General features: G+C 43.9%; 1 protein-coding gene across 10 annotated transcripts in view; it reads right to left on the bottom strand.

Annotated features, from left to right (window-relative positions):
• The window catches only part of Loxl2 (lysyl oxidase-like 2), a 91,297-nt gene that overhangs the window by 57,048 nt on the left and 12,831 nt on the right, over positions 1-21,418 (bottom strand). For 7 of the 10 annotated variants that reach the window (XM_039093155.2, XM_039093148.2, XM_039093149.2 and 4 more), the window contains exon 2: positions 5,244-5,619. In XM_039093155.2, the coding sequence (XP_038949083.1) occupies positions 5,244-5,619 (376 nt within the window). The remainder of the gene's footprint in view (positions 1-5,243; positions 5,620-21,418) is intronic. The other 3 variants (XM_039093153.2, XM_063274138.1, XM_039093152.2) reach the window with 1 other exon arrangement.

The raw sequence follows: 21,418 nt of genomic DNA, 5'->3' as shown, positions 1-21,418 counted from the left end.
GGTGATCAAGACACTCTCATTGTGGAGATTAGAAAATTGGTCTGTGAAGCTGAGGTTCTTCGAGGCCAAGGAGGACACGGGGCCAGTCCTCCTGACTTGCAAGCCTGGCTACAACATGTGTACTCTGATGCCTGGCTGGTGGCAGCTCAAAGGAGTGAGCTTTGGACTCACTGTGGGAACAATGAGTTGATTGAAAACATCTGGACTGGGTTTTCCAACCACTTTCTCAATCTGGGCTAGTTTCCAAGCCGTCAGGCTCCACTAAAACGCATGCTTGCTAATCGACGGCTGTTTCTACAGCAAGCTCCTATTTGTTTTACTGCGTACTAGCAACAGAAGGGCCCCTCCATCTTGCCAGCGAGGCTTCTTCCCCAGGACATTCTGAGGGAGCAGCTAAAGGGCAGATTGTGAAAAGAGGCAATGCCCTTACTCCATTGGTAGCCAAGGAAGCCACCCTTACTTTGGCCTGGAGGACCACCACATTCTGTTTCCCACTTAGGGAATATTCATTGCACAAAATAATGGGTTTCAGCCTGGCATGGTGGCACATGCCTGGAATCTCAGCACTAGGGAGGCAGAAGCAGAAGGATCGGCCATGAATTTGAGGCCAGTTGGGGCTACCTAGCAGTCTCAAGGAGAGAGTTTCATTTTGATATTATTCACCCCCACTATTCTTCTGCCCAATTGTTCTACTGATCCCTTCCTCTTCCTAACTTGTCTCCCCTCTGCTTTGGTTTGTTGGTTTTTTTGGTTGCTTTGTTGGTTTTGTTTTATTTTGCTTTTTGAGACAGGTTTCTCTGTGTGATCCTGACTGTCCTGGAACTCACTATATAGACCAGCCTAGCAGAGATTCACCTATCTCTATCTCCAAGGGCTGGGATTAAAGGTATGCACCACCAGCCGGTTCAAGTCCTCTTTTTAAAGTCTAGATTTCATATATGAGAGCAAACATGGTAATTTTCTCGATGGCCCTGACTTACTTCATGTCATATGATGGTCTCCAGTTCCAGCCTTTTCCCCCCAAATGACTTTATTTTGTCTTTGTGATAGCTGATTAATATTACATTGTACGTATATGCATTTCCCTTATTCAGTTATCTCTTTTTTGTTTGTTTGTTTGTTTGTTTTTGTTACTGTTGTTTTCAAGACAGGGTCTATCTATGTAGTCCTGGCTGTCTTAGAACTCACTCTTAAAGACCAGGTTGGCCTCAAATTTATGTGCTGCTTCTTCCTCCCAAGTGTTGGGGTTAAAGGTGTGCACACACTGTTCAGCCTTCAGTCATCTTTTGATGGACATCTCGTTTAGTTCCATCACTTGGCTATTATGAAAATTCAGAACATCTTTAAAGCATCTTCAGGGAACAGCAGAATGTGTGGGATCAGCTCCCTGGGGTACCAAGGGCACTGTTATCCAGCAGAGCTACACCTTGCTTTCCAGCTCCTTTCTGGTAGTCTTGCTTTCTGCTGTGCTTGACCATGGTGCCTTCTATTAGATACAGAATATACAAACCTACACTTTGCTTACAACAGCACGACAGCATCACCATTCATGGGTCACTATTTGATCTGGTTTCAAGTCAATGCTTTCTCCAATATATCTAGTGCCCATTCGCTAGATTGCCCTGAGTCCAACACACCCTGTTTCCATGTCTTCCTGTGACAGAGTTCTAGGCACCTACGGGACATCCGCATGCTAGGAAAGTAGTACTTGGGACATAGGAGGAGGCTCATATTTGGAACACAAAAAGCCATTCAATCAGAAGTAAAACTATGTTTTACTCTTCCCACTCACTCACAGGAGCCCCTCTCTGGTGAAAGAAGTAAACAAATTAGAAGACGCTCTGGAAGAGCATAAATAAACCTGCTCTGAAGCTCAGCCCTGGTCTGATCAAGGGAATGGAAGTTATCCCAAGTCAGAACATGCAGGATCCTTGGCCTTGCCAGTGTTGGTACAACTGGGTAGAGGGGCCCTACTCTGGTTCAGGTTACTGTGAAAGCCCATCAGAGGGTATGAAAAAGGCCAGTTTCCCTATTTAGAGCTCTCTGAAAGGGTCCCGGCTTGTCTGGGCTCAGAGAGGCTTTGGAAATCGAGACCTGCTTGCAGGTTAGACTGAAAAATCCAGGGGATCCCTGACGATCGCCCTATTTTCATCATGACAGCCTGAACCTCAGAGGTGTCTGGGTTAGCTACATTGTTCCCAGCCCATCCACAGAGCCTGACTCCATGGTCAGCCCCAGTTGGTCAGACTCTGTGGTCATCATACAACAGCCACTTTCATCAACTGTTCTCTGTGTTCTCCCACACCAAAGCACATCAGTCAGCTCAGTACTGAGTGCACACCATGTACCCAGTGCGACAATAAATCTCCACTGCAGCTGATGAAACTTAAATACATTTATATTTGGAAGTTCTCCCATGGTGCCACTTTATATACAGATGGCTGAACTCTCTCTCTCTCTCTCTCTCTCTCTCTCTCTCTCTCTCTCTCTCTCTCTCTGTGTGTGTGTGTGTGTGTGTGTGTGTGTGTGTGTGTGTGTGTACAAGAGTGTGCATGTGACTTTGTGCGTGGGTGTACATGTGCATGTGGAGACCAGAGGACACCACTTAGGTGTCATTCCTCAGGTGTTGAACTTTTTTATTTTGACAGGTTTTCTTCCTGGCTTGAGACTCTCCAAGCCTGTCTCTCTGCCTCCCTAGTGCTGGGATTCTAGGTACATCCCACCATACTCAGTCACTACCTCCTCTTTTTGTGTGTGTGCTCACACATGCACGATTGTATTTTGCATGTGTGTAGCTGTCTTCTCATCTCTTAGACAGCTTAAGTCTTAAATCCCTGCAGTGTTCAGGTTGCCTAATATTGGCTTCTCTCTGTCCTTTCCCTAGACTGCAGCTGTCATAACCCTCAATGGCCTCAGTGTCCACATGGATGGCCTTTAGAAATTCAGTACTCGGTCATCACACATTCTCTCTCTAGAGACCTTCTGACCCCTGGCTCCAGCTTCTCCTCAAGCTCACGGCTCAGCCCTGACTGTAGTTGATAATTGTACCCTTCTCAATCTCCATCTCAATCATCATGTTCTGTAGCTGTATCTACCACCATTTCATTGGTTAAAAGTAGTTTTGCAGGACTGATCCCTCCTCCTCCTCCTCGTGTCTCCCTTGTGCAGCACGGACTCTGCAGAGCGTCATTTTATTAGCTTCCTTTCAAGTCTCCTCTTCTCTCTTGAACCCTGTGATCCTTGTCATCCTTTCATAGCAAAGTCCTACCCAATAAGCCCACCTATCCTGCCATCCCATGCTGGATCCTATGGGGAAAGATCCACAAATTCCTCGTTTGATGATAGATTTGTTGCTGATTTGATTATAAGAAATAAAGCTGTCACTGGGTAAAAGACACCATTGTTGGAGAGTATTTACCATAAAAGTTTGAAGCTACAATAATCTGAAATGGAGACTATAAATCTGATCTAAGCACTAGATCTCTTGGATGGAATAAACAGAGATGTGGACATACGGAAGAACACTGGAAGTTCAGTCAGATGCGGGAAGTGGTTTGAAAGGCCCCCGGCTAATTGGTCTTGGCTGCTTTGGCTCTCATTGATGCCAAGAAGCCCAGAACAAGTTTTGAGAACACGTGACTCTAAGCATGGGGTGTTAGGCCAGTTCTTCCATTAGGAAGCTTCCCATTGGAGCTGAGGTGTGCAAGAAATGGGACACTTCTTCCTATCATTTCTAGACTAACTGAAAGAAAGGTTGAAGGGTTAACTTGTCTATCCACTGTCCCCTTGACCCAGATCGAGTCACACCCAGAACTTTGAGATCAGAACATTCTCGGTTGGGTTGGAAATGGTCTGTAGTTTTGTGCAGTTATCAATGGTCAAGGGAGTGTGGACAGCTCTAGTCCAACAGTCTGATTCATGCCAAGGTCTGTGGGCAGCTCAGCTGAGGAGCAGCTGGGGTCGATGTGCAGCTCCTGTGTGGGTATGTATGTGTGTGTGTGTGTATGTGAGAGAGAGAGGAGGAGCTGGGGAGAGAGAAAGAGAGAGAATGTGTGTGTGTGTGTGTGTGTCTGTGTCTGTGTGAGTGTGTGTATATGAGTATATGAGTATGTGTGTATGATTGTGTGAGTGTGTGTGTGTGTGTGTAAGCATGTAGACATCAGAGATTGATTCAGGTACCTTCTTCCACTTTATGTTTTTGAGACAGAGTCTCTCATTCAACCTGCTGCTAGCCAATTGGCTAGTGTGTCTGGCCAGTTAGCTCCAGGGAACCACCTGTCTCCAGGTCCTTAGAACTGAGGCTTCAGTGCCACAATGCCCAGATTTTATGTGCCAGATATCCAAACTAAGGTCTTCACACTTGCACAGCAAGCTCTTTACCCAGAGCCACCTCCTAGCCCAAGAAGAACAGCTGTTTGCAAATGCTACCTTTTACCTACACCTGCACACCCAACCAGGGACATAGACTATGGGGATATACCAGTTCTTGAAGAGTCTATTATACAACAAAGTGGTATTGGCATACACCTTTAGTTCCAGCACTCAGGAGACAGAGGCAGGTAGATCTGAGTTCATGACTAACCTGAGCTACAGAGAACGTTCTAGTTACACAGGGAAACCCTGTCTCAATCAAACAATCAATAAAATAGAAGGAAAGAAGCAAAAGGCCTAGTAGAATAACATCTGAGGAACATCTCCCTCTGGATGCCGTAAACACAAACCAGTGCAAGAACACAAATGCACTTTCGAGAGAGCATACACACACACACACACACACACACACACACACACACACTCACACACACTCACACACTCACACACTCACACACACACACAGATACAACAACAACAACAATAACAATGATCTTCATGTGGGTAGAACTTTAGCCTGTAAAACTCTTTTGAGAAACCATGAAAGCTGTACTTGGAAGAAGAAATCTGGACAGGGAGTGTGGCTTAGTGAGATGGGCGTGGGCTAATTTCACCTACTGACTGAGGGCACCAACCACCTTGGCTTCCCTGGGACGTTCATGCTCAAAGCAGGACAGTTCATGCTGGCTTCCCCTCTATCACTCCCTGGAGGGGCCTCCCACCCATCTTCCAGGACACAGCCTGCAGGGCAGATGGAAAACTCTTGAAAATTCACGCTTAGTAGGAATTACAGTTTCTTTGCAGGCTCATCAGAGAGTGCATCCTGGCCTTGCTATGTGACATGCACTCATCTCCACAGCATAGTCTCTTACCTTCGCCTGGGCCGTAGGAGGAGCTGGCAGTCCAGGACTTGGCCTCCACATAGCCCACTTCCCGGCAGACAACATGGGCAGCATGGATAGAGAAATCATCATCGCACACAGTGCCCCACTGGCCTTCGTAATAGACCTCCACACGGCCTTCATTATGTTTCCTCTTCTGGCCCGCCAGGCGGACCTGGATCTTCACCACGTCGGAGGGCACCTGATGCTGGTGGTGCTCGGGAGGCGGCTGCTGGAAGTACTCGGGATATTGGAGCTGGTAGGGCCAGCTCTCATATTGTGCTAGGCTCAGGGAGGGCAGCAAGACAAGCAGTGCCAAACAGCTGTAGAGGCAGGAGCCAAAAGGGATCTCCATCCTTGTCCTGTGCTGAGAGGAGGTGTTGGGTGGCAGCAGGGGAGAGAGAGAGAGAGAGAGAGAGAGAGAGAGAGAGAGAGAGAGAGAGAGAATATGAGTCTAGCATAAAGGCTATAGATACCTGTAAAGTATTCTGAGACATCACCTTCCTGGCTTAGCATGCAAGCTCTTCTGGGCTATATTCCAACCCATTTCCCTTCCCACCTCATGTTTTGGCCATAGCTGTCTGAGTTCCCCATGTCACCCACCATCTCCCTCATCTCAGAAATGCTGTCATCAGAACTCTGAACTCAAAGACCTTTCCTTTCCTGCCATTGTACAGGTATGGAGGTCACAGGACAACTTGTGAGAGTCGATTCTCTTATTTCACCATGTGGGTCCTGGGGATTGAACTCAGGTCACCAGTCTTGGCAACAAGCTCCTTTAGCTGCTGTGCCATCTCACCAGCCCTCTTCCCTTTTTCCTAATTGAGAAGAGGGCAGAGTTGAGAGGAACTGACAAAGGATGGGGAAAGCACCCCTGGTTGTCAACAGAGGGTAACCATTATCTCTCAGGGCTCGAAGAGTCTCCCTGAGACATCAGTGCTTTCTAGAAATGAACACAGCTGAGTGAAGAGACTACTTAGTGGCATCTGGGTTCTTCACTGAAGGGTCTCAGAGCCACCCATACATAGCAACCATTATGGAGGAGCCATGGAACACATCTAGGATGCTCCATTCCTCCCAGCTTCTAATCTCTTCCTGGTGCCTCTAATAGGAAAATCCAATCATACCCAACCAAAACAAGGTTAAGAGCTGCTGGAGAAGTCTGCCTGGGCTGGTCTCCTGGGACACAAGGCTGGCAGAACTGGAGGACAGTGGGTCCCAGAGGCAAGTGCAGGCTTCTCAGAACACTAAAGAACAATATACTGCTATGATTATGACTTTACTACTTTATGCCTTTGTTGTATTTGATTTTTGCTTGTTTTTGCTTTCCTGTACTTTGATTTGTTTGAGATAAGGTCTTACTCTGTAGCTAAGGATGAGTGAAACTCACAGTGATCCCTCTGCCTCAGCCTCCAAGTGCTGGGATTACAGGCACCAGCCATCATACCTGCATCCCCTGCTTGTCTCGTCACCACTTTGCGATTGTTCCTTCTGCTTATGAACAATGTTTAAGATAAAATGCCAGGTGGTATCGCGCCCACAGCAGCCCCACACAGCTCGTTTACAAGTCTCTTAATTGCATCAAGAGGTCACAAGAAGGAATTGACATCTGCCATCCAGCTTTGTGAGGGAATATTCTAGGATGTTCAAACAGAGTTTGAGTCACGTGTTCCTGACACTGGAAGGCTCCTGAGGCACCATGGACTCAAAAGAGCAAAGGATCTGGAGGGAAAGGATGTGCATGGAAAGGTGCTCACATAGGTCTCTGCTTTTCCCAGACAGTGGCTAGGAGGTTAGAGAGCTGGGTGAAATTTTCAGTAGCCTCCAATGACTGAGAAAATAAAGTCAGACGTCAGGTGAAGAGACCGATGAAGAAATATATTAGGAGATGGGGTGTAAATAGCATGTTTGGAAACCCAAAGAAGAGCAGAGAAAGAATGCACAGAAGACATCTGAAGAGCAGTGGGGAAGAGCTTCCAACAGGGGTGAACAGAGGCCAGGTGGAGAAGTGTACTTCATAGAGGAAAGCACCTCTGGCCACATGAGAAGTCTGAGACAGAGGAAATCTAGCCGTGGTTAATGGGTGTGCTCTACCTAAAGAAGTTCAGGAAGCTGCTCCACGAAAATGGGGAAGCAAGAAGATAATGGGATGACATTTTCTTTCTTTTTTTTTTATTAACTTGAGTATTTCTTATATACATTTCGAGTGTTATTCCCTTTCCCGGTTTCCGGGCAAACATCCCCCTAATCCCTCCCCCTCCCCTTCTTTATGGGTGTTCCCCTCCCCATCCTCCCCCCATTGCCGCCCTCCCCCCAAAAATCTAGTTCACTGGGGGTTCAGTCTTAGCAGGACCCAGGGCTTCCCCTTCCACTGGTGCTAGGATATTCACTGCTACCTATGAGGTCAGAGTCCAGGGTCAGTCCATGTATAGTCTTTAGGTAGTGGCTTAGTCCCTGGAAGCTCTGGTTGCTTGGCATTGTTGTACATATGGGGTCTCGAGCCCCTTCAAGCTCTTCCAGTTCTTTCTCTGATTCCTTCAATGGGGGTCCTATTCTCAGTTCAGTGGTTTGCTGCTGGCATTCGCCTCTGTGTTTGCTGTATTCTGGCTGTGTCTCTCAGGAGCGATCTACATCCGGCTCCTGTCGGCCTGCACTTCTTTGCTTCATCCATCTTGTCTAATTGGATGGCTGTATATGTATGGGCCACATGTGGGGCAGGCTCTGAATGGGTGTTCCTTCTGTGTCTGTTTTAATCTTTACCTCTCTATTCCCTGCCAAGGGTATTCTTGTTCCCCTTTTAGAGAAGGAGTGAAGCATTCACATTTTGATCATCCGTCTTGAGTTTCATTTGTTCTAGGCATCTAGGGTAATTCAAGCATTTGGGCTAATAGCCACTTATCAATGAGTGCATACCATGTGTGTTTTTCTGTGATTGGGTTACCTCACTCAGGATGATATTTTCCAGTTCCAACCATTTGCCTACGAATTTCATAAAGTCGTTGTTTTTGATAGCTGAGTAATATTCCATTGTGTAGATGTACCACATTTTCTGTATCCATTCCTCTGTTGAAGGGCATCTGGGTTCTTTCCAGCTTCTGGCTATTATAAATAAGGCTGCTATGAACATAGTGGAGCATGTGTCTTTTTTATATGTTGGGGCATCTTTTGGGTATATGCCCAAGAGAGGTATAGCTGGATCCTCAGGCAGTTCAATGTCAAATTTTCTGAGGAACCTCCAGACTGATTTCCAGAATGGTTGTACCAGTCTGCAACCCCACCAACAATGGAGGAGTGTTCCTCTTTCTCCGGGGATGACATTTTCAAAGGCTGACATGGGAGCAGCAATATGTCGTCAGTGAGGTGGGAAACAAAGACGAAATGAGAACAAGACTAACAAAAGTGGACGTACTAGGAGGGGATGTTAAAGCTGAAGGAGAAGTAACCCCTGTAATGGCATAGAGGTTTAGGAAGGAATGAAAGATGGAATAGAAAACTACATAAGTGAACCTTAATGCAAACCCACCATATAAAACAATAACCCCCACCTGTGTTCTAGAATATCTGTACTAAGAGCTGGGGAGGTGACTCAATGGTAGGCCAGTTGCCTATCGTTAGTGAGACCCTGGGTTTGGTACTCAGAGTTACAATGCAAGAATAATAACAGTAACAACCGTGTGTGTGTGTGTGTGTGTGTGTGTGTGTGTGTGTGTGTGTGTGTGTGAGCAAAGGAGATGGGTGGAGATTAAAGTGTAAGATTCTTGTGTGGTCTGAGAAATGGTGCAAGTCTATTTTCTAATGGACTTAAGGAGCCTGAACAGATGTGTGTTACAGTGTTTGTGCTCACAATCATAAGAAGAGCAAAATAACAAAAAAAAAATTAGAGCAGATTACTACAGTAGATAAATAAAGGGATTTTAAGAAAATACTTGATCTGTGAACTTGCTGTTGCTGTTACGGAATACCTGGGATAATCAATTAGTGAGGGTGAAGGGAGTTATCTTGCTCATGGTTTCAGAAGCTTCAGTCCATGGTCATGTGGTCACATTGCTTTGGGCATGTGGAGGCTCCATGTATGACAGAAGGAGCACATGACAGAGGAGGCTGCACTCCTCCAGGGAATGGAGGAAGAGAGAAGAGCTTGGGGCCCTCTCTCATCTCCCTCTCTCTTCTCTGGTGTTTGGACTTGTGCAGAGGCCAGAGGCAGACATTGATGTCCTCCTCAATTGATCTCCACTTTACATTTTGTGCCAAGATCTCTCCATTGAACCTGGAGTTCACTGATTCAGCTCATTGGCTGGCTAGCGAGCCCCGTGGGACCTATCTGTCTTCCCAGCTGTGGGATTACACATATAAGCTACCATGCCCAGCTCTTATGTGGGTGCACCCAACTCAAGTCTACATTCTTTTGCAGCAAGCATTTTACCAACAGAGCCATCTCCAGCCCCCACTATTCCTTCTGCAGGCAAACCCAGTGGCTAAGGTTCCACTACCTCTCAACAGTGGCAAGGACCGGAAACAAACATAGCCTTTGAGAGACATAAGAAAAGCACAATAAATACTCCAATGAAAAGACAAAAATCACCACATACTGAACAGGATAATCAAACTACATTTTCTCACAAAAGACATTGAGACCTGCCATGAAAAGATGGAGGCAGATAGAGCATGTGCAGCTCAACCAAAAGACACATGAATCAGAGTGAGAGAACATTGACTCCAGGACAAGAAAACACCAGAGCCAACAAGAGTCAACCTGCTAGAATGCTACAACTGTGTAAATCTGCATGGATCAGTTCAACACACATGACATAAATATTGACAGAATGAAAAGGAAATTGGATTCATCAGTTGATCCTTAGGCTCAGTGGAGACTCCACACAAGACAGCTCTGGCACTGACCACAAAAATGAGACTCAACAACCTGACGATTCGCAAGCTTCGGAAAACTGGATTCAACAACTCCACAGAACACATTCCCTTCAAGGACACACAGACTTGCCAAATAGAACCCCAAGTTGAGTCAACAACAAGCAAGTCTCAACACAGTCAATGAAACCACACAGAGTGTACTGTCTGACCACAGGAGAATTTAATCATGCGCCAAGGCTGAAAACCTAACGACTATTTGTCCATTTCTAATAAAATATACTGTGGACTTGGTGAATTCTGAAGAGGAGTGCTGGCTGGGGGTGTTGGCGGAGTGCTTATTAGCATGCACAAAGCCTGGGGGTCAAGTGTCAGCACTTGAGAAATGGAGACAAGAATTTTGAGTTCAAGACCATGCTCAACTGCACAGCAAGTCTGAGGCCAGCCTAGGCTATATAAGACACTCTCAAAATAAGCAAACAACAACAAACATAAAAGTGAGGATGTTTTAGATCCTAGCTTTGCTGGTTCAATTCAAAGTCAATTAACAGTGACCCTCTACTGTCAAAGTTCAAAGGTTAACACTGGCCATCACATGGCAAATCACACAGAGCATACATGTGTCTCTTCTTGTCTCATGCTTTCTTCTTATGGCATCACCAGAATTAGACCAGGAGCTCTTCTGTGATGACTTTACCTAATTCTGGTCAAATCCTCTGAATACCACAGTCAAGTTCCATTTATGCTTTATGCAGACCCTTGGACACATACTTCTAACCATGATACTAGAGAATCCACAAACATAAGGGAGTGATTGGCAATGAAATATTGTTCATTTCCTTCAGCCAAATACATTTATTTGTTTGGCTATCTCTCAGACATCTTTCTCAGGTGAGCCCCTGCTCTGAGTGAATGGAACTGTGAATGGAACCACTGGCTGTGACAATGACTGGAATCTGACAGCCTAGACTGGTGCACCTCCAGGACTCAGGTGAATGCTCAAGGGCTGAACGATATGAACCTGGGTGACCTGACCATATCCTGAGGGTCTGATTTATCTTGTCTTGCTTTTTGTTCTTCAATGCTTCCCCTTTGGGTTTTTGTTTTTTGTTTTGTTTGTTTTTGAAGTGGGTCTCACTATGTAGCCCAGGCTAGCCTGGAACTAGAAGTCGTCTTGCCTTTTCTTCCTGAATGCTGGCACGCACCACTGCTCCCTGCTCTCTATGCTTCCTTTTTATGGAAATTAAATAAAGTCAGTGATCTGCCAGAGGTCAAGCCAAGTGATTTGCAGTCAGTACATTAAAAAAATAAAAAGATTCTTATGTTTCTCAATATAGGAGTCACCCCCATTCACCATTACTGCTACCCATTCACAATTTCAGCTACCCATCCTCAATTTCATGAGAAAAACATTAGGTGGAAAATTCCAAGAACAACTCATTCATTTTAAATTGTGCAGCCATTTCAAGTAATGTGATGAAATCTCATGCTGACCTATGCCACACCCCCTCTGTTTGCTCTCCCCATGATGTCAATCAACCCTTTGTACACTGTACTTCGTATCTTGGCTGTCTATACCAGCCACCCATTCATTGGTCAATCATTACCTTATATCTGCCCTGATACCGGGCCCATCACAGCATGCAGTACCTATGTTCAGGTAGCCATTGTTTTAGTAGTGATGGTCCCAAAGCATGAGAGCCCAGAGGCTCAAAGCTCAGATATGAAAGAGAACAAAAATCACAACATGCTTCCTCAGGAAAGAGAAGGCTTACAAGCTGAAGGAGCTAAGATCTATCAGGAGAACAAACCTTCCACAAAACTGGAAAGACAGAAGAAATTTAAGTCAGAACAGTGAACACCAGCAAACCAAGATGCTTTGAGAGTATCCTAGTTAGGTTCCTACAACTATGGTAAGCATCATGGCTCAAAGCTGCTTGGGAAGGAAAGGATTGTTGATTTGGCTGAGACATTCCAAGTCACACTCCATTACTGAGGAAATCAAAGCAGGAACTCAAGGCAGGAACTGAAGTAAAAGGTATGGAGGGATGCTCCTTGTGACTTGCTCCGCCCGCTTTTTTTTTCTTTCTTTTTTTTCGGAGCTGAGGACCAAACCCAGGGCCTTGTGCTTTCTAGGCAAGCACTCTACCACTGAGCTAAATCCCCAACCCCTCAGCCTGCTTTCTTATACAGCCCAGGATCACCAACCCACAAGTGACACCACCCACAGTGATCTGGCCTCTCCTAATCAGTCATCAATCAGGAAAATGCCCCACAGACATGCCCACAGGTCAATCAGATGGAGACAGTTCTTTGAGATTCCCACTTTCCAAGTGAGTCTAGATAGTACAACGTTGACCAAAAACCAAATAGCACAAAGAAAAATGGTAGAGATGGTGAAAGACAGATTCATGACAAGTTGTATTACAGTGTATTATTGTAATAGTTTATTTCATTATACACTGTGAATCTCTTACCAGGCTTAATTTACAAATAAAATTCCATCATTAGAACGCATCCATAGAGAAGGGACGATCCACGTAAGAACCCATGCTACCTCTGGGAATCACACACCCACTGAGAGTCATCTTCAGCTGAATGGACATGACATGCTCCAGACAAGGCTGACCAACTTTTGACACTGTCATCCTCAAGCGTCCTGAGCTGCTCATTAGCTATCATGGGATACATGTGGCCCTTGGGCTTCAGGTTGGATGGGTATTGATGTGAAGCCAGCAACAGCTTTATCCCAACGGAAGAGATCAAGCCACAGAGGCTCAGTAAGTTAGGCTGTTCCGGTGGTTAACTATAAGCCAAGATCTGAATGTAGGTCACCAGGTGGCCAAGGCTGTGCCCCTCCTTGTGCTCTGTGTCCCTAGCCTGGCCTTTGTCACCCCCCTCCAAGGGCTTCAGAGCCTTGGATATCCTCTAATCCTCTTCCAGAAAGAAGTGGGAAAAAATATGATCTTGTAATTTAAAAGGAGAACTCTTAATTTCTGGCTTTGAATGTCTATAGACTGCATGCCCGAATCCCAGACTCCTCTGTGTCCTCTGTGTGGTGCCTGGTCTTCCCTGGAAAGAAGCTCTTGGCTTCTTTACCTTGTCTGCTCCACTGTCAGACATCCAATTCAGCAACTATTCCCTTCTCTTAAAAATGATCTTAATGTGCTTTTCCCTCTCTGTAGGGAAAACTTTTTGAAAACACATTGATAAAGCATATTGATAAAAGTCTGAGAAAATGCAAACTTGTAAGAGGGAGAAAGCAAACGTGCCAATCCCCATCAAATCTGCAGGGCTCACCTTTCCACCTTCCCTCTGTGTCTATTGCCTTTGAAAGATCTGAATCATGGAGCATGCCTATAGCTTCTATATTCCAGAGCAAGGAGCAGGAACACTGAAGGTTTGAAAAACCTTGGACTACATAAGCAAGTTCAAGGCCAACCTGAGATACATAGTGTAATGCTATCAAGCAAAAACAAAAACAAACAAACAAAAAACAAGAAAGATTGGGGATGTAGCCCAATGGAAGAGGGCTTGCCTAGCATATGCAAATTACTGCTTCCTTTTCTACACATTGCCTTGGAAACTGATCTCTCTTTGTCACTCTCTCTCTCTCACAAGGTCTCATTATGTAGCCTGATTGGTTGTTCTAAAACTTTCTATAAAGACCAGGCTGACCGTAAGTAATCTCTCAGAGATCCACTTGCCTCTGCCTCCCAAGTGCTGGAATTAAAGGCGTGCACCACCACACCCCAAAAGCTTGAAAACTGCTTTTTAAGGCTGGGGTATGACATCCAGGGCTACATAGAGAGACCCTGTTTCAAAACACACACACACACACACACACACACACACACACACACACACACACACACACACACACACCCCTCTGAGTTTTAATTGAATAGTACATTACAGACAATATGTCTAATTCCTCTTATATAGCTAGTATTTATTATTGTGATGATTAATCTTGATGGTGGACTGGACTGGATTGTGAGATACCTAAGAAGTTAGTAAAGAACATGTCTGCACGTGTATGTGTATACAGGAGTGTCAATAAAGGATGATCTTAAGTTGGGGAGAAGAGTGAGTGACAGCAGGCTAGGCTGTCCCCTGGATGAAGTACAGGAAGTGACACAGGGAAGATGCTACTCCTGGCTGCCATGTCCTACCCCTCATCACGCTGAGCTGCCCCTCTAAAACCATGAACCAACACCAATGTCTCCCTCTGAAGTTGTTGTCTGGTATTTTTGATATAGTGACCCCCAAATTACATTTACAGATTATTCAGTCATGCAGGTAGACTGTAATCCTGCTTTTAAATCTCTTTGCCACTGTATCCATTGTTGAGATGAAAATTCTTATTGCTAAAATGCTGTATAGCCTTGGAATGCATTCCTAAAAGTACACTAGCTAGGCAAGAAAGTATAGTCAACACTTCTGCAAACTATGCTAACTGCCTGGAAGAACCATGGTCAGTTCCTACTGCAGTTCAGTTCCCTCCGTACCTCAGCAGTACAGAGGTTTCCTTACACTGATATACAAACATAATACTTTGCTTTAATTAGAATTGCTGTGGCTACCCAGGCTCTTTCTTTGGTGATATGTCTCTGTGCCGTTTTTCTTCCTCTTTTCTTGATCTTTGTATGATTCATCTCTAAGCTGCCATGCAACTAACCCACAAGAGGGAAAAGTTCCAGGCATCAGAAGACCAGACACCCAAAGCACTGTGGCTGTGCTGACCCCATAACTCTAGGCTTCGCTTTTCTCCAAACAGTAGTGATTACTTCTCTCCTTTTCTGACTGCTGAACACAATGAACATGGTAGATTCCCCATCTGCTTCTCCAGACACATGGAAACATCCAGAAGGATAAAGGTAGGTCCTGCCAGAAGTCAGGGAAAGATGGAGAGACGACAAAGTAATTAAGAGCTCTTGCAGAAGAACCAAGTTCAATTCCTAGCACCCACGTCAGGTGGCTCATAACCATATGTAACTCCAGCTCCAAGGGACTTCACACCATCTTCTGGCTTCCAAAGGCACATAGGCGCACATGCACATAAGCACAGAAAGAACCAGAGAAAGACAGACAAACATACAAATAAAAAATAAAATAAATAACAAAAAGAAAAAAGGGCTAAGGGAGATAGTTCTGTGGCTTAAAAATATTTGCTGTGAAAGCAAGAGAACTTGAGTTCAAATCCTTATCAGCCACATAAAAGTTGGGCATGTCCATGTATGTCTCTAACCCAAATACCAGGTATAGAAACAGGTGGTTCCTGGGTACTTGCTGGACAACCAGTCTAGACAGAGGGTTTCAAGTTCAGCTAGAGACTCTGTCTCAAACAAAAAAGCAATAAAGGGGAGATACACAATGTCTTCCCCTTGGCCTCAGCATACATGTGCATGGTGGCGTGAACCACCACATATACCACACAGAGGAGGGGGAGGAGGGAGAGGAACAAGAGGAGAAGGAAGAGGAAAGAGATGAGGAGAGGAGAAGAGAGGAGAGGAGAGGAGAGGAGAGGAGGAAGGGGTGTGTGTGTCAAAAGCCTGTGGATGAAGCCCCATCTCACTATTGAGAGAGTGATCAGATTATAAGAAGCTGTATCCTCAGCATCCCTTTGAAAACCTCTGAGGAGTTTCTTCAAATCCACATTCTCAGAACACTGCACAGCAGGGAAGTTGCATCACAGACATCATGGAAATTCTGGAATCCTTGGTCTGTGAGCAGAGGGTTCTGCCAACTGAGTCAGTTGGACACAGGGGATGACTGTAGAGATTTTGAAGCTCAGTTCACACATACTGAGGTTGGGCTGGCCGTGGGGGTCTGTTCCATAAGACCTTACTTGAAGAATGTCCTACTGAATATCACCTGAGAACTTTGCAGGAGATGGTCTTCAGTACTCATATGGTGGAGCCCAGGAAAAGGTCAGCACCAGAATGCTTCAAGAAACATGACTAAGGGCTAAAGCATCTGACTGGCAGAATACAAGACATCAACTGCTAGAAGGGGGTTGCTCACCAGTGGTGCTTATCAGAAAATGATAAATTTTGTCCCTTGTATTTTTTCACAGTTTGAAATTAAGCAATTGAGAGTACTCTTTCACTCATTCAATCCACTTGAGAATACAATGTCTTCTAAACCCTCCTGACAAGAGGTGCTGGGCTCCAAGGGCCCTTTAAGGGGTATGTAGAAAGAATTCACTCACACACTGTGACTCAGGTCCCTGGACTTCATCAGAAGCATTGGCTCCCCAAGACCTTGTATGTGACTCACCAGTCGGTGGCCACTTGTGGCTGTCCCCACACTCAACCTCCATACACAACAGGACAGATTACTGCTTCATTCTGACAGCAACTGGTTCAAACTCTTATGTCTACTGCTCTTGAGCTTGGGAATCCCAGGTGTACTTGGGTTTTGTAGACTTAATAATACTGTAGACTTGAAAGGATACATTCCTTAAAACAATCTTTACATGAAAATGAGACACACCTGTTTCATAAGATATTTTGTAAAAAGAGTCAAGGAAAAGCTTCTTGAATCTCTGGCCCACAATGGAGGTCAAATCTGAATAGCTGATGTATCTTGGATCAGGCTGCTGCTGTGCTCCTGATTCCAGTCAAGCTGCTCTAGAGCCTATGATAGTGTGGGCTGATGCTCAGTTATGAATGTCAGGGCTGCCCTTAACTTTGAACTTTGATTTCTCCAAGTATGAATTGGGCCTGGGGGATGAACCTCAGCAAGTCCTTCTAGATCCAGCTTTTATAAACCATTGTTTAAGAACCAGAAATTCTCATTTATACACTATACTATATTATAGAAGCTCAACTGCCTATGCTTTATAAACTAAGTAGGTGTTAAACTGTGCTAAGGGACAAAGAACTACAGGACATCTCCAGTAAGACTTTGAGGTGGGGCAACATCAGCCAAGGCTTGCTGCTTTTTCAGAGTTGAAGGAAGGATGAAATCAGAGAGTAAGAAGGGACTTTAGATCTTCAATCTCGGATGTCTATGAACACTGATATTTCAATTGTCCCAACATCAGCATCATATCTTTAGCTGTCACTCCAGAAACTTTCCAGCATATTCTAGAGTCCCTGATTTGATTCTAGGATTGACAATGTACAGATAGTCAGATTTAAAAATCTGTCATGAGGGGGACTCTGGGTGAGATGGTACACAAGAGGCTATAAGAGTCAATAGAGGAAGAGAGTTGTGATTAAGGAAAATGGTCTTTGTTCCCAAGAGAGAAATACAGAAAGATCTTTAGACAACCATGAAAAAAGTGAGAGTAGGAATTCTGGAAAAGAGCAGGAGTAAAACAGCGACATGTGCTCTATCTCCATAGTTCCCCAGCAGTGTGAAGAGAAATGAAGCGCCTTCCAAAAGTGTTTGGTGCCATAGAGTAAGCCCTCAACATTAGGCTGCCCCAAAAGAAGATTCTGCCCTATCTCACGGGAAAAAAGAAACTCAAAGAGATCCACCACATGGAAATGAGGACAACATAGCTCCTCTTAAGGAACCTAACTCAACTTCCTAACTCAAAGACACTGAAATAGGTAAAATGCCAGGCCAAGATTTGAAAAGTTTTCTGGTAAGAATGATCAATGATATGGAAGAGGATACAAACAAGCAGATGAATTTAACTGAAGCCTTTGAGGGAAAAGTTGGAAACAGGAGAAAATCAGCAATATGAATGACAAAGTCAACACTCTAACCACAAGCATCTTATGAGAGGAAAGGGTTTGCTTCAGCTTATAGGTTACAGTCTGTCCTTGAAATCATGACAAAGAAATCACGGCAAGAACCTGAGCAGGAACTTAAAGTAGAAATCACTTTCTTATACAGCCTGGGATCACTTGTCCCAAGGAATGGGGCCGCCCACAGTGGGCTGGACCCTCTCACAACCATTAACAATCAAGACAACCCCACACACCACCTCAACTAGACATGTCAATGGATCGGTTTGATCTGGACAATTCCTCATTTGAAGCTCTTCTCTCAGATGACTCTAGGTCATATCAGGTTGACAATTACTGCTTACTAGGATAGTGTATGAGGGCTCCCTTTTATCCAAATCATCATTAACATTAACAAAATCCATCCTCCCTCAGGTGAGCTAGAATCTCATTGCAGTTTTCATTTGTATGTGCTTAGTGAATGAAGACATGAGCTCCCCCACCCCTTGAGAAGTCTTTGACCACTTATATTTCCTATTTGATAGCATCTATTCCAATTTTCACTTTCTGTGGACTACTTGTTTAAACTCTTCTGAGTTCTCTTTGGATATCAATTGAGATGGATAGAAGTCCACATGCCTCTTCTCACTGCTGTTGGCTTGCTATACAGTACTTTTAAAATGATGTAATTCCAGTTATCATGTCCTGCCTGTTTCTTGCCTAGTACTTTGTTGGAGTCCTATTCCTGAAGCATCTCTTTGTGTTTTACTCTAATAGTAAAAGTATCTACTTTGATTTGGGAGGGGGTTGCAGGGTAAGCTAAGGATCTAGGTTTAGTCTCTTACATGTGGCTATCCTCTGTTGCTAGTTACTGTTATTAGTTACTGCAGAAACTACTTAGTGTAGTTGTGTGTGTGTGTGTGTGTGTGTGTGTGTATGTGTGTATATGTGTGAATCTATGGGTGTGAGTGTGTGTGTGTGCGTGTGTGTGTGTGAGCTTGTATACTTACCCATACATGTGAAACCAGAGTTCAATTTCCAGTATCATTTTCTATTGCTTCTACTTTATATTTTGAGACAGGGTATCTCACTGAACTTGTAACTTGTTGTTTTGGTAATACTTGAGTCTTTCTTACTTCTTACTGGTACATCTGTTTTTCTAGTGGAATTTATTCATATTTCCTAATAAGGGTGTTTAGCAGTTTTCTTCTCTTAGTATGGGATTCTTTCTACCTTCTTCTGTAATTGTGATCTACTAGTCATGAGTGCCCTTAATTTATCCTTGTCATGAAAGGTTCTTCTTTTGCTGTTAAGGACAGTTTTGCTGGGTATAATAGTCTTGGTAGTTATTTTCTTTCAGTGCCTGAAATAGATCATTCCATGACCTCTTGGTACTCAGAGTTGCTTCTGAGAAAATATTAATCTAATAAGTTTGTCTTTATATGTTACTCAGCACTTCCGTTGTATATATTGTAAAATTTTTTTCTTTGTTCAGTACTTTTGGTAACTTAACTATAATACGTCAACAAAATACTTTTATGGTCATGTCTATTTGGTGTTTTAAATGTTTCCTGTACTTAGATGCTTATGTTCTCACCTATATTTGGGAATTTGTCTGCCATTGTTTTATTAAATAGATTTTCTATGCCCTCAGCCTGTAGATCTTCCAACAAACCCAATATTTGATTTTTGAAAGACACTCTTTTGAGCTCTCCCATGATCTCCTCACTCTTTCTTTCCTTTTCCTTTTCCTTTACTTTCCTTTCCCTTCCCTTCCCTTTCCTTCCTTCCTTTCTTCCTGTTATTAACTTTTTTAAAAGTCTTATTTTCAAGCTCTGCAATATTTTTCAATCTGATCTAGTGTGTTACTGAAGTCACCACCTGATTTTTCTTATTTTTGAGCTCCTCATCCCTGAACTTTCTGTTGAAGTCTCTCTTTAACTTCTCTGTCTCAACCATGCATATGGTCACATGTCTTGTTCTGATCCCACAGTGTCTTCTTAGGTTACAGGCCTGCATGTGTGTGTTGTCTTTCAACACACCGAGCATATTTCAATCCTCTGCTCCACATTTTATCTTCTTTGATATCTCTGGAATCAGTTGCTTAAAAGTTATGAATTTTACTGGTATCATTTTTTGTCTTTTTTTTTTGTATTATTTCTAGGATAAGAGCCGTTCATCTGTTGGGATGGACATCATCTGAGCATCTATGGGATGGCTTTCTTAATGCCTTCCTTTTGATGATGTGTCTAGAGGACTCTATCATGGGCTCCCTCCAAACAGGATTTCTTGTTCCTGTCATACTCTCCAAGGCTACTCTTCCACCATGTTTTTTCTTCATATACTGTGACCTGGTAGCTAACTTAAAATTAGAAAGCAGCGTGGCACAGTTTCACTTTGCCTGTGACCAGGTGGGCCAGATACAACTTTTTCCAGGTTTCAAGAAATACACCCCATTGGTAAAGTGGCTCCATAAAGTGTCAAGGGATGGAAACAACTAAATGACCAGAAATCCAGAAAATAAGTCTGACAAAGTAGACACAAAACTCATCAGAAGAAAAAACAAAGTCACTACACATTTGAAAAGGGGCTAATTTACAAAGAAGTAATTTTATGATTTTTAACCACAGATATCTCCCCAGTTGACCCTCTGTAAACTCATAATGGTTCCTCACAAATGACCTCTGTGTCTGTTCCTGTATTTTATTACTAACTGGAATAATGAGGCCCACCAGGAAATAAGCACCTTAAATCTGTCAATTACAGAACACGGTAAAACAGAAAAACTATCATCTGAGCAACTTGAAACTATCTTCCATAATCTGTATGTTTCATTAAACTTTATTATAAAACAAGGAAATATGTACAAATATGAACTAGTACTCTTGTATGAGCTGTGTGGAGAGTCATGGGACTGCATCTGTTAGACACTGTCTCCTGCCCCTGATTTTGGCATATGACAAATCCCATTCCCCTTGACAATGGCCACGCTGAGCCATAGCTCCCTTCCCAGAGTTCACTTCTCCCTCAATGCCTAGGAAGCAGCAACTACTGGTTTTGGCAATAGCAATATTCACACATCACACAGACGAGGGGAAACACATCACATGCAAACCATACACTGTATCTGGAGCCTTGTACTTTTTGGATTTTTACAATGTTCTTGTGGTACCTGATCTTTGTCTGGCCCTCATATCTAGCTGTTCCCCCAACCAGGCTTAGTCTCTTCCTAAAAGAGATTTCTGTAGGCACCCACTATATGTGACTGCGTGTGATTCTATGGGGACTGTGTGTGATTCTATGTGTATGACTGTATGCTACTGTATGTGACTTGGCTTCTGGCCTCCCAAGTCACTGGTCAGACTATTCATTCCCCCCAATATATTTGTATTAAAGTTCGTTTGTTTTTAAGATTTTTCATTTTTTTAAATTTTATATGTGTAGGTATTTTTCCTACATGTATGTCTGTGCACCATGTGTATGTCTTGGTACCATAGAGTTCAAAAGAGGACACTGGATTCCCTGGAATTGGAGTTACAGACAGTTGTGAGGTGCTATGAGGGTGAGGGCTGGAAATTGAATCCAGGGCCTCAGGAAGAGCAAGTGCTCTTAACC

This window comes from Rattus norvegicus, chromosome 15, assembly GCF_036323735.1.
Source record: "Rattus norvegicus strain BN/NHsdMcwi chromosome 15, GRCr8, whole genome shotgun sequence".
NCBI lineage: Eukaryota > Metazoa > Chordata > Mammalia > Rodentia > Muridae > Rattus > Rattus norvegicus.
Note: the sequence above shows the minus strand (reverse complement) of the source record. Positions and strands in the feature narration are given on the sequence as shown.